The sequence below is a fragment of the Anoplolepis gracilipes genome, chromosome 1 (assembly GCF_047496725.1).
Source record: "Anoplolepis gracilipes chromosome 1, ASM4749672v1, whole genome shotgun sequence".
Lineage (NCBI taxonomy): Eukaryota > Metazoa > Arthropoda > Insecta > Hymenoptera > Formicidae > Anoplolepis > Anoplolepis gracilipes.
The window spans coordinates 21,524,917-21,543,681 of NC_132970.1; the positions used below are offsets into that span (position 1 = coordinate 21,524,917).

An 18,765-nucleotide genomic window follows, 5' to 3' on the forward strand; every position below is an offset into this window, starting at 1 on the left:
ATTGCTTATTATTAATTGTAATTGTCATGCAAGTGACATCTTAATTTTTTAAAAAGTTTATTTTTAATATTTTTGATTGAGTAATTTTTATATTTGATATTCTAACAATGATAAAAAAACAATACGCCAAAAATGGATTTAATCACCGTGGTCTCCCAACATTTGAAAAAACTGACAAAAAAAATAATCTCTACAATAATAATATTTCAATATATTGCCGCAAATTTGAGATATTTATATATTACAGAGCGTTTTTCAAGAACAATAGTATTATATTTTTATTGAACGAATAAATTAAATGTACATATATAGATATACATATAATATATATATATATATATATATATATATATATATATATATATATATTTATATTTAGAACATATATGTTAAAAAACAAACCAAAAACCTGCGATAAAGATGTTTTTCAATAAACTTGACAATTTTATTGAAAGGCAGCTTTACCGCAGCCGTGCGATTCGTTTTCTAACACACCCGATATGCGAGACCACATTTCCTAGCACATTAATTCACGCTCGAAGTCGCACTACTCGACTTCTGTCGTTTTAAGCCGGGTCGGGCCGACGTTACTGAACTGAGAGAAACAAGATCGCTACTTATCTGCGATCTATCCATTCTGTGGATCAGCTCGTGCGGATCCAAAAGTCGATAGTAGTCGGCGTTGTATGTCAGTGATTGCGGGATATACAATGCTCGATCTCCCACCGGTCCTTGGTAAGAAGATCCATCCAGCCACCCTTGCTGCGAGTTTCTGGCTCCATCCTCTTAACGGCGACCATCAATGTGCCTTAGTCGCTTTTGTACGGCCCATCCCACAAACTCGTCGTTATCTTAACGGTGATAAGCCCCGCAGTAGAACAGACGATGACGACGAGTATTTTTTCGCCCGAGCAAATCTATTTTAAATTCTCTTCCTATCCTCCTCCCGCGCATTCCATAAACGACGCGAAGGTATTTCTCGCCCCATGCTTCGTAGCATATTAATTTCCGATAAATCTTAGCGCGCTCACGCGTTTCATACTCGTTTTCGCGTTTACTGCTCGATTCACATCCTTATTACGCTCCCGCAGCGACAACACGTAGCGATCGAATTGCGGTATCAGAATCTCATTTCACGATGGGACGATGCTATCGTTGTTTCACTTTTTTCCCCCTTGTAGTGATGTCGTATCCAAAAAAAAAAAAAAAAAAACAAACGATACGTGATACGCGATGGTATTTTCATTTGGTACTAAACGTTATAATGAAATCGATTTATCTCGGATGGATTGCATCATTACGAATAAATAAGTATATGATTATCTATTTTTGGCTATAAGAATAATTAAAAAGATATTTTTAAAAATACATAGAATGTAATATAAAAGTATATCTTCTAAAAAAAATACTCTACAGTCAATTACACGAAAATTATTATTGCTTTTTTTGTGATAAATTAATTGAATTATATGTAATATTATATTAATATTTTAACATGCTTTATTTCGTTTAGGTAAGAATCTATTATTAAGTGAAAATCACATAATTTTAGTTTGATCAAGATATTGAAGAAATTAATAGTTATGAGAAAACATGAAAGGCATGTAGAGCCAAGCGCCAGATGAAGGAGGGCAAATAAAAAACAACGTTTTGTAGTAAAACAATCAAACTTTATTTTCAAACGTTTCGATTCATTGTTGGATCATCTTCAGTGATAAAAAAAAAGAAAAATTATTTTAGATTATTACAAAGGCGCCCATGCTTTCGCAATAACATCGAATTATAACGCTGAGTCCCTCCAATGGTTCACACTATATAATTAAAAGTAATGGTGTCTGCTCAAATGAACTCTCAAAATTAATGCCATAATGGCGAGAACAAAGAAAAAGAAAAAAAGAAGAAAAAACCAAAAGAAGACTCATCACAAACTGAGCAACGCGAGACAAAACGCCCTCGACCGTCTCACACCGTGTCAGACGCACAAGTAAACGTACAATGATCCGAGAACTGTTCATCAGTCGTCAATAATGACTCAACCCTCAAAGAAGAAACTCAATAACAAATGAATGAAGGTCTAGATTCTAAAGTTGAGGCATCTGTTCTAAAATAGATATGTATGCTGGTTCAAAAACTCCGTATCTTCTTGTCGATTCAAACCATTTCTTTGACGTCTAATAAACAGCATCTCTGATACAAGTATCTTTTTCAGATAGGGCTCCTCATCCAAGATTTCAACGTTAGCCCAATGAAATTCATGGTTATTCAGTCTGTGATTCGTAATAACAGATTTTTGCGTGGTATTTCTATTAATGTGGTTTTTATGCTCTTTAATTCGCGTTCTTGTTTGACTCACGTATTAATAGTTTATGAATACATATATGTAATATCAATTTGATTCGTTCAATGTAAGTTTAATATTATTGCTCTTGAAAAACACTGTAATACATAAATTTCTAAAATTTGCAACAAAATATTGAAAAATTGTTATTGCAGAGATTATATATTTTGACAGTTTTTTCAATGTTGGGAGACCGCAGTGGTTAAGTCCATTCAGGACGTATTGCTTTTACCGTTGTTGAAATATCAATCATGAAAATTTTTTGCAATCAAAAGTATTAAAAATAAATTTTTTTTAAAATTAAGATGCCACTTGCATAAAAATTAAAATTGATAACAAGCAATCAAAGATAAAATATAATAAAATTTATTAAAGACATAGATAAGAATAAAGGTTTCTCTTATAAAGGTTTAATGATTAAGAAAAATATTACAGAATATTACATTTTATATATTTATTTGAAGATTTAAAAATTATATTAAAAAATATTTATATAAATAATTGTTATAATAAATCTTTTAATATATTTATTATATTTATGTATATAAATATAATAATAATAACAATAAAAGTAATTAAGATTTAAAATAACAAAAACTGTTAAAATAAATGATTCGTGTTATGTGCTAATAATAGAGAGCTAATTATAAAAATATATAAATTAAAACAAAACAAATACATGAAAAAATAAAATAAAATAGTTTAATTAAATGACATTATTTTATTTTTTATTTATATAATTACTTATATTATATAATTACTAATAGAGACTTAAATTGTATCGCAAATATTTTTATAAAAATAATTCTTATATTTTATAATTATATAAGCATTGAATAGATATATGTAATCTTATTTTCAACCAAATTACAATAATTATAAGAGATAAATAGATAACTAAATTATTTATTAATACATCATTCTTTAATCCATCAATATTCATCTTTTTTAATTATAACAATACATTTTTCTTTTTTATTATTTATTAATTAAGCATGACAATTATAAAAAGTTATTACTTTGTGCATTTCAGGATTTTGATGAAATAGCCACTCACGATGACCAGTATGAAGTTTTTTCGCGTCATTCTGGCGCTCTTAGGGAGCACGCATGCCCTGTGTGCACAACCATCGGCGTCTCCAACTGTGAAGACCGGTGAGCAACTATCTTGACAATGTAGTTGATTATTATTGGGTTGCATACATTTATTAATCATAATGTAGAGATATTTTCTGCTGTTGCGATTGAGCATATCATTATCCTTTTGTCACGTACTGATTCAATGAATGTACCCATTTATGCTTTCATACCTATTATCGGTGATTTTTTGTAACAAGATATCATGTGAGAACAAAATATTACAAATTTTGTTGAAAATATTATTGCGCTGAAAATGACGTTGTTAAAACTAACCACACATATAGTATACTGTATCGGAAATTAAATCTTTTTCATCGAATTGTTGTATGTGACGTTCGTATATTTCCTCGCTATTTTACATGATTATTAATGGATCCAACTCATGCAATGTTACGCGCCTCAGCCTTTATCAATTAAAGTTGCTACATTCAACATCCATGAAATTAATAAACAATTTAACAAACTGTAACAGCAATCTCGATATTTTCAAGGTTTTTCGTAAATAACAAATGTGTGAAACAATCTGCATATCAAATACACGTTTCAACTATTCTGTTATATCGTAAAACTATAAATTTTTAAAATTTAATAATATTGTTTACGTTTAACAAATGTTGCATTTTATTAAAAAAAATATAATACGAAAGATATAATGCAAAGTAAATTATCTATAATACTTATGATTTATAACCGTATCTCAAATCGAAATGTTTTTAATTGTAACGCACAAAGATTACATAACTTCATAAACAATCTTAGTTCTTTTATAAAGATATTAAAGTATTTTTCGCATCAGTTTAGTTTAACATTTCAATAATTATCTTAGAAATATATATGTATAATATAGAAATATATAATTATATTAGAAAGAAATAATCAAGCAAATAAAATAAGTATATAGTATAATAGTATTCCAGTAAATAATGTTTTATCTCGATTTCTCGTCTCTGTGATGTCGAGAAATAGCGATAATGAAATATTCTCGAAGGCAGCAAATAGACGAATCAGACAACGAGTGAATGAATCTGTCGAAGAAAACGACGAGTAACGCGTATGCATCGTTTCGAAAGATGGGACGTCCATCTCGTTCGTGCGATTTTTCTCATTGACACGTTAGATTACTTTTCCGATCGACATGGCACAGGAAAGAGAGAGAGAGAGAGAGAGAGAGAGAAAATTACAAGTGTTCGTAAGAAATAGAGTAAATAATTAAAAATACTCTGCGACGCTATAAATATCAGGCTCCTTTTTTCTAGTTTAATTTTAACTACTTAACTACATCTGTTTTAATTATAGATGCGTTTAACTAAATGCAATTAATGGAGAAAATTAGGGTACGTTGGTTAACTAAAACTTCTTTTATTTACATCAAAATTACGAAACTAGTTTTTATAGATTAAATCTGCCATTTCAATGTATAATAATAATAATAATAATAATAATAATAATAATAATAATAATAATAATAATAATAATAACAACGAGAAAATAGCTTTCGTCCCATTTCCTCTCAACCTAGACAGCTTTCCCAATTATTTTCAATTTATTGTTTTAATTATTTGATACAATTTACGCAAACGCTATTTGTAATTGTATGCAATTAATCGGGATTTCGAAATACATGATGATATAAATGATTTAACTTTTCATTAAATTTTATATGTTCATAAAACTAAGCTAAGAGCGATTAATTTACGGATAACTCTCACACAGAATTTAATTCGACTATCAAATCCGCAATACGATGCTCTCATATTTTTCCAGATAGTCCGGGGAACGAGAATCGGTGTGCGTTTAAGCGTAATTTTCATTCATTACTTACGAAACCATTAATTCCACATTGAAAATGGTGTGAATATTCGTTTTATGTGCGTATGTGCATGCGCGCGCGTGCATTTCATTTAAAGCCACGTTTTTATCTCGCTGATATTTATATAGCTGTGTCATACAACATTGTTCAACGTTGCATTCTTTAACCACATATCAATGTGCTCTGGTTGATAAGCGGAGCATTTGTGTTCCTTGATTTCTATCATGCACGCTTCAATTTGTGCTCGCAAACTGTGCGTAATCCGATTGATTCATTACCGCGGGAATCTGCGTACTTTATTTTTCTGAGCGACGTCCGCGCGTATCGGTTTCAATGTGAATGACTTTGCCGTTGAATTCTTTTTTTTTCATACTGACAATGAGAGTTTAATGAAACGATCGATTCTCATTTGTCGTTTCCCAGCGGAGCAATTTTCATGAAGGAGTTGGCCCAGATTTCGCCTGAACTGTTTAGCGTAACTTAGTAACTATGACAAGAGGATTTCTCTTTCTCTCTCTCTCTCTAACATTATTCTGATAATATATTATAATATTCTAGAATTTATGCTTATATCGATTACTTTAGATATTGCTGTTGATAAATTTGATGATTAAAAATGCCTTTATAAAGAATAAAACAATTTCAACAAAAAAGTAGAACTGAAATTTTATAAAACTATAGATTTTGCAAATTGCATTATTAATATTAGCACTAGGAATGTTTTAAAAAATTGCATTATTAATAGTAGTAAAAGGAATGTTTTAAAAAATTGCATTATTAACAGTAGTAAAAGGAATATTTATAAAAAATATGGAATTAATAATAAATTATTTTAAATTAAATTAATTTAAAATAAATTATTTTAAATTAAACATATTGCAATTTTGAATAATGAAAGAAGGTAAAGATATAAAAAAGATTTATAGGATATTTCTGGAAATAAATTATCTTCATTTTTTTATTAATGTGAAATATTTAGTTGCAGAATAAAAAGCGACAGTATCTAATATTGGAAATAAAAGCGTCATATCGATTTATTTGATATATATGATTCGACTTTCCTTGAAATTGTTAGTCCTTATCAGGAAATTTATGGAAAATCTTTGAACATTAGATGTGTTTTAATGACACCTCGATACGTAAGTTTGTCACAGTGTGCATAAATTTCGCGTCATTATGAGACTATTTGCGATAATTACGTCGCATCGCGACCGACACGACTTAAAAGGTCTTTCGGAGTAATTAATTATTACTGGGGTAAAGGGCGAGGAAGGTGATAAATATAGCGTCTGTAGTTCACTAACTAACAGACACGTGAACACTAAGGCTCCAGATATTGTTCTCGGAGAAATTGAAGGGAGTCCTGATGAGAATCGGTAGATCACATGCTACGTTGTTGAATTTGCAGAGTCGTAGCAACGTCGTTATGTGCCGTCAATGCATCGCTGTTCTATTTTGCAATGTAGAAATTTTTTCGATTCAGTAACATTTTGTTATATACCATCCTTCCTAGATTATTAATTAAAACAGTGAATCGCGGTTGTCGATTGATGTGGTCAGTCGATGCAATCCAATTTTTTTTATGGCTTCTCTGTTATCACTTGGGCAAACTATATTTTTCCAATATTTTTTATTCTACAGAATATCAATGTGATATTTGCACGCTGAACTTGTAACACAAATATAGCTACTGTTTTAATATTTCAGAAAATTAATGTTTGCTGTTTAAATAGATAATATGAATAATTCGACAGATAATTGCCATTATTCACGTCAATTATAATTTTTTAACAATATTTAAAAATAATTTTTTAGAATTTATAGCACAAAAACGATATTATATTATACATTAAAATTTTTATGATGAATAGATTTAGTGTAACAAATTTTCACATCATTATTTACGTCTTATTTAGATACGTATATTAAACGATTGATGGTGACGGGTCAAAATAATGTCTCTCTTTTGTCGATTCACACGCGCGTTCTTACTTTTCTTGAGATTACACGTGATGGTGTATATAATGCAGGTCGTCTCACAGTCTGACCTCGATATCCATTTGTGGGATGTACATACATACAATCCACACCTCCACCAATCTCGAGAAGCAATAAAAACTAAGATTGCTATGCAATGTAATCAGCGGCGTACCCGATGTTCTTTCAGATTAAAAAAAACACAGTCCGGGATTACCGGCCGAAACTATTGTTTTGCCAAGAGCAAACTTTGCGACCGAGATTGTGCCCTCGGTTACCGGCTACAAAAACGTGCAGCGACGTTTGAAAATCGAGATTGACTGAGGAAAATCTGTGGCTCTCTCGACTTTCTGTCGCGTGTACTTCAACCGTATCTTCACGCTTGCAAGCTCGTATGCGCGCCACGTATTCTTTTGAGTATCAAAAATTCGACGTATACCGAAAACAGAAGTTTCTTCTGTTTTTTTTTTTTCATTTGTTTTGTCAGCACAAAAGATCTTAAATAAAATTGAAAGAGTAAAATCAAATAAACCCATTAGATCTGATCAGTCAAAATTTATTTTGTATAAATTTGCGTGCAGTATTTATCATTCTATACCTATTCTACATCTATCTTCATCTCAATATCTGTCTATATACAGCCTAAAACTACCGTATAATCTTTTAAAAGCGGATTCTCTAGAAAATTTGGAAATGATTTTTTCCTGAGCGAAAATGTCGAAAGAGGTCATTATTTTTTGCCATTATTATTTTTATAATTAAGCTTTAAATTAAAATTTTATAAAAGTAAACTGCATCTAAAATTAACTAAAGAATGTAATTGTGTTAATCTTTTTTAGCTTCACAAAAAAGTCTAGTTTTTTTTTAAATTCTTCTTTCTCAATCGCGTCTAACTAAAAACTTATTGATGTCTAACATTTTTGTTGAGGATAATTGCCTCCAAAATTAACCAGAAAATCTGCTTTTAAAATATTATACGGTGTGTGATTTCAAAGCACTCTGTACACACACACACACATATCATATGTATATATAATATTGAAATATAAACAAATATTTTTAGTTATATAGATTCTTTTAGTGAAAAATCTACAAAATAGTGTGTATATGGTGTGTGTGTGTGTGTGTGTGTGTGTGTGTGTGTGTATGTGTGTGTAAATATGTATGTATACCTTAAAGGTAATATATATTATTTACCGAAATATGTATTTCCTTGATTTTGCCTCAGGTGTTTGTGGTTTTGCGTTTGTATAGTAGAACATTACAAACAGTTCAATGCAAGTTTAACAACTATTGCGTTTGTTCAAGATTGAATAATGTTAAAATAAAGGGGTCACACATTTTCAATATGAACAAACAATATTTATGTATGGTTGAATAAAATCTATATAGCTTGTTTGTGTAATTTTAAGGTAGACTGAAAAAAGTTTATATAGGTTAGGATTGGTTTAATTTAAAGCTTAATTATAAAAATAATAATGGCAAAAAATAATGACTTCTTTCGACATTTTCGCTCAGGAAAAAATCATCTCCAAATTTCCTAGAGAATCCGCTTTTAAAAGATTATACGGTAGTTTAGGCTGTATATAGACAGATATTGAGATGAAGATAGATGTAGAATAGGTATAGAATGATAAATACTGCACGCAAATTTATACAAAATAAATTTTGACTGATCATATATTGTTTTGTAAAACTTTATTTCAATACTTTTAATTACCGACATTTCAACTCCATCTTAATAAATAAATTTTTAATGTAGATATAAATATTAAATTAATTACTTAGATTACATAAAAATATATTTAAAAGAATTTCAACGTGAATAAGTAGAAATTGATAAGATTTTGGTATCTTTGTATTCAGTAATATATAAGCTGTTAAAATCTACGTTTCTTATTATAAATTATTGTAATTACATTTATTTGTTAAAAATTTTTTTTACAAAAAAGTGTGGTGCTATACATATTTTAAAATAATATAATATCCATTTTATAAATAGTTTGGTTTACTCAGAGATCGGTGTTACGTTTTTAATTTTTTAAAATCATTTTTAGAGCTTTATTAGATATAATTATCCTATTGTTTAATGTGAATATGCTGTATATTTAAACAAACATGAGCAGTATAAAATGAATTAAAATGCGTTCCATGGAATAAGTTTACTTATATGCATTGTAATGGACGATGCATTCGAAAGCAGCTGATATCAAAATATTAAACACAACACAGTGGATGTATGCAAAAACCGAAATACGCATACAATTATGTAAATGTGTGCGGTTCATAACAATGTATGATTAAAAAACAATAGGGTTATATAATTGCGAAAGTACATAATAATTTGATGAAGCAATTCTAGATTTTATTCCTCTCACGATCTTGATATGAATTTTCGGATAAATAAGGAAGCCCAGGCTGTACATAAAAATTAAAGACGGCGTACGTATAAAACAAATTAACATGCTAAAAACAATGTAATATGCTAAAAACTCAACAGTTTAATAAACAGAGTCTACAAAGCAAGGAAAGTAAAAAATTTGCTAATCTAAAAATATACGTTGTATTCGTGTAAGTTTATTTACATATTTTAAGCAGACAATGTTATTATAAAGAAGTAATTACATCTTTTAATAAAAATAAAAATAGAATATATAATATTTTAAGTTTATATAATGAAAGAGAGCTTTTTTCACTTTTTGTTTATATATAAAATTATATAAAGGTAACATTTTTTATATATTTTTTCTCTTAATAAAGTCTTTGAAAAAATTAGAGGAATACCTAATTTTTCTTAAAAAAATAGGCAAAACTTAGTCAGCTGCAACTTATTTAAAAATAAACAAAATTTAAATCCAAAGAAAAAGAATTTTAAAGCTTAAAATTTTTATTTTCGAAAAATCACTATTATTTTTACGTTTCTGTAAGTTAGATAATTTACATATATAGAGAATTATGAGCTAAACAAAATGAGAAATTTTATTAGTTTGTAAGCCTATCAAAAAGTAATTTGCGAGAATTTTTGACTTACTAATGTAAAAAATTAAAGTTTTCTTAATAAAATGACTGTCTTTAAATTGATGAAAATAATTGTTTCTAAGATTTTTTTATTGAGTTATCGAGGATTAAAAATGAATATTTGGACTTTGATTGCTTATAATTCTATTAAAAATTATCGTATTGTAAATAAAGAAACAGATTCTTAAAACTAAAACTATGCGTTATTGAATAATGTATTTGTCAAATTTTTTTAGAAAACATGTAAACATGATGCAAATGCATAAAAATAACATAAAAATGAGTGATTTATAGCCTTTTTTTACATTTCTTTTTTATTTTGACTTAGAAAACAATTGTATACAACAACAAAAGAATTTATTTTTTACGTTTTTGTTTATATTTTTAAGTTCCCTGAATTCGAAAAAAATTTACCGAATAGCTATGAGATTTTTTTCATGATGATTATGGTTTTATGGAACAAAACAACAAGAAATTATAAAATAGCTTAATTTAATAAAAAAAATAAAAGATAAAATTTAATTAATTAAAAAATTAATTTTTAGTACACTGTCAGTCATCATTGACTTTTACTAATTGTAAATGTCATCAAGAATAAAAAAAAATTTTTAATTTTTAATTTTGTTTTATCAAAATTTGAGAAAATATGTAATTCGTAAATCCAACCATGTGACTTTCTCTTTACTTCAATTTGTTGTTGTTTTTTTTAGATAAAAATATAGTGATCATCATGAAAAAATTTCATAATTATTCGACAATTTTTTTCAAATTCAAGATACTTAGAAGTATAAAGAATATAAAGACTAAATTTTTTTATTGTTCTACATTATTTTCTAAGTCAAAAAAAAAAAAATTGTTATTTTTTTCGTTATTTTCATTTCTTTACATACATGTATACATATTTTTTAAAAATATTTTTAAAAAAGTTTAGCAACTACACTATTTGATAGAACTCCTCGATAGTCAATAGTCAGTATGTAATCATTCGCTGTTTGTCACCATTCGATAAAGCAAAATTTTAACTTTAAGAATCTGCATTTTTTAATTGCGGGTCAATTATTTTTAACAAAGTTGTTTGAGCAATTAAAGTCAAAATGCTTTTTTTTTATTTATCCACGATAACTTATTAAAGATATTAGAAATATTTTTAAAAAACAATTTTGTAAAGAAAAGTTTGTTTTTTTTTTTGAATGACAAACTCAAAGTAAAACGAAAATTTTCCATTTTGTTTGTGTCATTCTCTATATGTAAAAATTACGAACCTACAGAAACGCAAAAAGCGTAGTGACTTTCAAAAGAAGGTTTAAACTTTAAAACTCTGTTTTTTTTTTATTTAAATTTTGTTTATTTTTAACAAAATTACAAAAACTTGACTTTTTTTTTTAAAGAAAAATTAAGTATTTTTTAAATTTTACGGAGAAGTTTATTTGTTCGAAAATTATATAGAATATAAATCTTTCCTTCATGAATATGATTAAATTACTTATTACATTTATTTTATATTTTTACTATGTGTCGAATATTTTGTTTGACCTATTTTAAAAAAAAAAATTAGGTATTCTTTTAATTTTTATGGAGGAGTTTATTTATTCGAGAATTACATACAATTTAAATCTTTCTTTCATAAATATGATTAAATTACTTATTACATTTATTTTATATTTTGACTGTTTGTCGAACATTTTATTATTACATTTTCAATATAATTGCACTGTGAGAATAAAGGTATCTTGTTGCAAATTTTATACGGCAGGCTATAGATTCGCGAAAATTAATGGTTATTTTATTCATACAATCTCTCGCTTAGAGATTCCTTTAGTTCCATGGTGCATTTTATATTTGAATTGTCTAGGACAGACCTTCGCCATTAATCATCATACCATACGAACTATTGGAACTTCGATTTAAACCGGTGATAGAGGCACGATCACATTTCCTATCCGTCTATCGCCACACTGCTGCCGAATCGAGGAAGCTGAGCCGGTTTAACGAGGGATTGCTCTTACGAAGCATGTTAGATGTAATCTGTGTAGCAGCATTATAGCGATTTAGACAAAGCCGACTTAGTAAACTCTGAGAAAACTTCATCTCGTACATTTTATATTTCGCATTATGCGTTATTATATCAGTTCTTGGTACATAAAACCACCCTGCTAACTTTCTTACTCGAAGCAACTCTAAAAAATTGTCTAAATTTAAGTAATAATAACAAGATAATCCTGATACAAATTAGAACAAAGTGCCACGTTTATAATTTAATGGAAATTCCGCGTACGCGGGAACAATTAGGTGAGAAAGTTTGATGACGCGGAATGTGGGGAAAAGGCAGAATCAACTCAATGGCCAGATCGAGAGGTTAGGCAGGCAGGCTACAGGCTAATGCATAAACAATGCGCCGTTTATCCGCGTTGGGGATGCAACCTCAATGAATAATAAACTACCCTACGTAGATAGATAGAACCCGGTCTGCTACGGAGAACAGTGAATGTGGATGGAGGATTATCGACGAGAAAGTACAACCGTAGTCGTCGTTCGTGCACGATGGGTCAGGCGAGGTGTGAATATTATTGCTTCCGGGATTCTTTAACGCAAGAATTTAAGGCCAAATGGTTGTGATGACACGTATGCAAATAGTACGACAAGTGTCTTTTTATTAATTCAATAAAGATTTAAGATTTCCTTCTTCAACTTGTTCCTTAAACAGTTAAGCGGATATTCTAATGTAACATTAAAAGAATTATTTTATTTGAAATTATGAATGTTACAATATTGGAGAAGAAGGAAAAATCAATTACGATTAGTATTTTCTAATTGCAATATTGTTTTAATCATATTTTAATAAATTTAGCACGTGGATTAGGTATACTATAATATAGACCAATAATAAAACTACTATAATATTTAATTGGTCTATATTATAACATATTATAATATAGAGCAATAAAAATATAGTAGTTTTTTTTTCATTTAACTCAATGTTATAAGTAAAATATCTTTATCTTATAATATTTATATACCTAATCCACGTACAAAATTTATTAAAACATGATTAAAACAATATTGCAATCAGAAAATACTAATCGTTATTGACTAATTTAATTCACAATAATTAATATTAAGATATGTATTTAGTAAATGTTGTAATAAATATAAAAATAAATTAAATATAGGGGAACGTGGGGTAGAACGGCCAACGTAAGCATTGAGTAAGTTTTCAACATATTAAAAAAAAATAAATCGATTTTTTTTTTACTAAAAATACTCCTTGGAATATCCACTATAAGAAAAAACACAAGTTTATTATAAAATAATAGTTTAAATAGACGAGATTATTGATTTAGTAAAAGCCTAGATTTCCATGATATGCTTTTCGTGCGGGGTATAATGGACTACCTCCAAAACTTGTTTATTTCATTAACATTGATGTCTAAAACTTCTTAAAAGTTGTATATTATAATATGATATATAGAACATAAGAATATAAATTTGTATTTTTAAATGATAATTATAAATTAATAAATAAAAACAATTCTCTTGTTATAATAAATATTTTTCTCTTTAAAACAAATCCTTTAATGTAATAATTTTGAAAGACAGCATCTATGTATACTCTCTTTCTTTCTCTAATATAAAAATAAAAAGTACAACATTTCGTGGGCTAATATTTCATTAAGCCTCAAAACGTATTTATTTACTTTTGATCATATAAAAAATTATAATTAATCAATATTTACATAGACATAGTACGAAATTAATAAGAAAAGATCATTTTAAAACATAAATGTATTTACGGTAATAAAAAATAGAATTTTATCATTGTTTACCTTATGTAAATATATCGAAGAATTACAACTCACAATCAGTCGCGGAGAGCACAGCAAGTGCATTAAATAATTTATAACAACTTTCAACTAAAAATATTGCGACCACTAATAACAGCACGCAGAAAGAGACACCTAATAGCAATAATTGCAACATATTTCATGACATGGTAGCATCTCTGTAAAAAGATATCGGACTCTGCACCATTGTACCCCGCGGTGCCGTTCTACCCCACGTTCCCCTATAATAAAAATATATAATGTTAAATATATTTAAGTTAAGCTTTTATAATCCAAAATAAATGTTAAAATAAAATCAGATTCACAATTGTGCGCCCGTTTCTTCGTTCATCCGACGACTCTTACGAGAAATCGATATGTCGAACGAATTTGAAGATAAATTTATTCAGGCTCCGTTCATTCAAATCTCGGTATCGGCTTATCTGTATTTGTTTATGCGACAGATGGATCTACTGCAACCCCGATTTGTATCCGTCTTGGTATAATACTTCATCCATTGTCACGTTTCTCCACTAAGAGATGATCATGATATAATACTCTTTCAGTTACGTAATGTTACAGATAATTCCGTGAAATATTGAGTATTACGTTGCAAGCGAGCGAGTTATTTTATTTCGTTTCTTTATTCAATGCTACGGATGCATCATTATTTTTATTCGCGGTGTAGTTTCGATCCAACTCTAGATGCGCGCCTCAAAAGAAATTATTCACCATCGCGAATAAACGCCGCCGCAAAGCATTCCTGGAAAAGCCTCTCATTTCCCGCGTCTTACGAAAAGCAACGCTATTTGTGAACTTGTATGGAACTTTAATCCCGCGAAATTGCTTCGTATCCATGTCAGCGAGAAGTTTAATATCATAATTGAGTATGGCGGCGGAGTGGGCAATAGTGCGCAATGAAAGAAGTTTCATCGAAGACTGGCTCCTCCGTAACTTGCGCGCTGAAAATGTTATAAACTCTTAAACGATTGAATTTAACTAGACATTCATTAGGATGAGATTACGGATTATTCTTCTCTCTCTCTCTCTCTCTCTTTCTCTCTCGCTCTCTTTTTTTTCTCTTGCTAAAGAATAATGGCGAATGCATGAATCCCTCTTTTACAGAGACAATTTGTCTCGTGAGCCAGAAGAATATACGATGAATGTAAATTCTGCCTACTCTACATCCAGTACTTCTCGTTAATCCTCGGAATATCTTTTACAATATTGTGTAACCTAACCTTGGCGTTATTTTTTATCTGAAAAACTCCCTTGGGATTTCTCTACAAATTTCATTAATGCAACGAAGACCACAGGTATCAAAATTTTAGATGAAAGCGCCAGTTTAGCAAAACCTCGTCGTTTACAAATTGGAGCGACGCAAGTAGTTGAAGATATTTCTTCTGAATTGTCTATTATCACACGTGAGCGCGCATGCTATAAACGATGGTTGACCAGAATTATTCAGAGAGTAAGCGAGTTTTCACGCGACAAAGTGATAATCACCTGTTTCGCATAACTTTCTTCCTCCCTCCCTCTCTCTCTCTCTCTCTCTCTCTTCTATTTTTTGTTGTACTCTGGTGATAGTACTCTCAACTTAATCGCAACTGTACTGATGGAGTGTGCATTACGTGTGCATCCGATGCACGTACACCGGTTACGCCCGCGGTTGCGACGAAAACGCCAACGGTAAACGAGATAGCAAAGTGCAAAGTGAAATTAAGTGTATATGATTTCTCTGTCTTTCTATTTATGATGCTAGCTCGTTTCTCGATGCGAATTAAAAATTATCATATACTTATATTTACGAATTTAATGAGTAAGACAAATTTTATAATTTGTGGAAGAAAAAAAATTTTCTGCCTTTGTATAAAAATATAAGATAATATAATGTTATTATGTCAGAAATATATATATGGAATATTGTTATTTGTTACGCGCTAAAATATAATACGTACATACGCAATGAATGATTGCGTGAGAAATAAAGATCGGAAGTAGTTGGGAATCAGGTCGCACAAGAGAGAGCGAATGAAGCCGAGCGTGCTCTGATCAGGAGCAGAGAGAAATTAATGATTTCGCAGGCGGACGCGTGCGCGCGCGCCAATACAAGAGAGAGAGAGAGAGAGAGAGAGAGAGAGAGAGAGAGAGAGAGAGAGAGAGAGAGAGAGAGAGAGAGATAGAGAGAGAGAGAGAGAGAGAGAGGGGAAATGGAAGGTTTTCCTTTTAACGCGATAAAATGTGATCCCCGCTTTATCAAGTTAAGGTAATCCACTTATTTTCAACCGGTAGCGAGGGTGAGGAAAAGAAAGGAAGTGTGGATCGGCAATGGAAGTATGCGACGAGATTATGCAGGTGCAAAGCCCGCGGCAGGAAATACTGTCTTTTAAATTAATTATTTTGGAGAAAGCTTACGCTCGATCCGCTAGTGAAATCGAGTTGTTTGCGCTAGTCTCGCGCGCGCGTAATGCATCCCCCTTCTCCATTACCGCGTTCTCAACCCCCTACATCACCCTATGCCATTGGACCAGTTCCAATCGCGAATTGAACCGTTCGTAACTGTTGAACGTGAATTATGGGGTTTATTTATTTTAGCCTGTTCCCTGCGCGTCAGCTTCCACTTCCGTTCACGCGCGGCCCATCGGTCCATATATCTGCTCTCTCAAAATCAACACTCGACCGGTTTGTCTAAGTTAACATAACGGTAATGACTTTCCCTGATTACAAATGATTGAATCAGAAAAGAACAGAGCACGTACAATTGTAAACAAACATTTTATAATATAAGAGATATAGGCTTTTATATATGTATAATATATATACACAATAAATTTATCTTTTCTCGGGTACTTATCTTAATAAATAAATAAATAATTAAATAAATAAATATATATATATATATATATACAGTACCGGCCAAAAATATATCACCTTTAGGATTTTTGAGCATAAGTTTAATTTAATTTACTCACTTATAAAATTAATTTTTTATATTATTAAAATTAAGTTTTTATATTATTTTATGAAAAATATTTTATTCGCTAAGTTGTATTTACTATCAAAACATATATTATGATGTTATAAATATCCATGCACTTTGAATAAAATTATACTCAAAAATGATATATTTACTAAAAAGTGATATATTTTTGGCCGGTACTGTATTATATTTATTAAGATAAGAACCCGCTAGAAAAGATATATTTATTATGATTATATATAATTCAATCCAAAATTTAGCGCGATCTGACCATATGTAATATAATTTGTCCGTATATAATTAAATCTAAAATTTGACGCGATATGATTTGATCATATATAATATCCGAAATTTGGCGTCATATGACCTTATCTTTATACATATAATCATATTTGGTTAGATCTGTTTTCATATACAATCAGATTTAAGCAAATATAATTGAATAAAAATAAAAATTTTAAATATTATTATATATATGATCATATAAAATTACATATGTTATCAAATCTCTTTATAATTATTCTAATTGTGTATATTTACATATGATTATATTATACTCATTTTTTTCTCGGCTATCTAATAATCTCATATTATGAATTTGCCATTTAACTTATTTTATAGATAATTTTTAAATTTATTGTTGACTTTTTGACTTCTGATCCTTCCTAGCATTATCTCTCTTAACGTTACACATTGTCTGCTTTGATATGTTTAACACTCAACTTAATCTGCAATATTATTCATTAGATTACTTTTCTTACATATTAATTTTTTTAGGAAAAGATATGTTTTTGATCTTCTTATGAGACACATTACAGTTTTTAAATATCTAAACAATAAAATCTTATATTTCATGAAGTGCTATTTCATGCTCTGTTATACAGATGAATTCTCACAAACAGTATAGCGGAGAAGAGAGAGAGAGAGAGAGAGAGAAATCCTTTTATATACATATATAGAATCGTAGTACAGGTCAGATTCGTGATCTTCATTACTATGCGGTGGCTATTATTTCGTATCAGAGCATCGTCGGTCCGCGACGCAAAGTTTCCGACATTGTCTGAGTAGTTTATGAATACTGCGACGGTGAGATGATTGCGAGGGAAGACTGTTGGGTCGAGGACGGGCGGTTGCAGGGAGAGACGTTTATCAAACCTCTGTCGCCGACACGCGCATATACGCGCAGATATGCATGCAGTCCGCTTCATATTCTCGCGACGCTCTTCCTGTCGCACTTTCTCTCCCATACCCTTTGGTACCCTCTTTCGACCTTACTCTCGAGCGCATTCGCGCGCGCGTTTAACCTACCCAGGCCTTATAATTCAAAGGTGGGGGATCCCTTTGACTGGTGCTCGCATACCAGATATTACTTTTACACATGTGATACTGCATCAGTTTCTGGAGACAAAGGCAGCGAATGTATGACGGTGAGAATGGAGCATCATGTGTGAGTTGGTCGATGAAGTTCACGCTTCAATTTCGCTGGAACCAGCGAGTAATTTTCTGCTTCTTCCTTTCGTGCCTTTCCCTCTTTTTTGTTAATCTGCCGGCTGGCTAGCTCCAGTGGCTAGCTAGCTCTCTATTGTGAATAAGGTTAAATGTGATGAATCGCTATCGGCTTTATCAAGTCCACGTTCCGCTTTGTATGCGGTTTTTATATTCAAAGTTCTATTATCTAACT

At 30.1% G+C, this 18,765-nt stretch overlaps 1 protein-coding gene across 4 annotated transcripts in view; it reads left to right on the forward strand.

Annotated features, from left to right (window-relative positions):
- The window catches only part of LOC140671816 (protein amalgam), a 218,230-nt gene that overhangs the window by 19,698 nt on the left and 179,767 nt on the right, over window positions 1-18,765 (forward strand). For all 4 annotated transcript variants that reach the window (XM_072903441.1, XM_072903461.1, XM_072903451.1 and 1 more), the window contains exon 2: window positions 3,372-3,493. In XM_072903441.1, coding sequence (XP_072759542.1) covers window positions 3,397-3,493 — 97 coding nt within the window. In that variant the 5' untranslated portion in view covers window positions 3,372-3,396. The remainder of the gene's footprint in view (window positions 1-3,371; window positions 3,494-18,765) is intronic.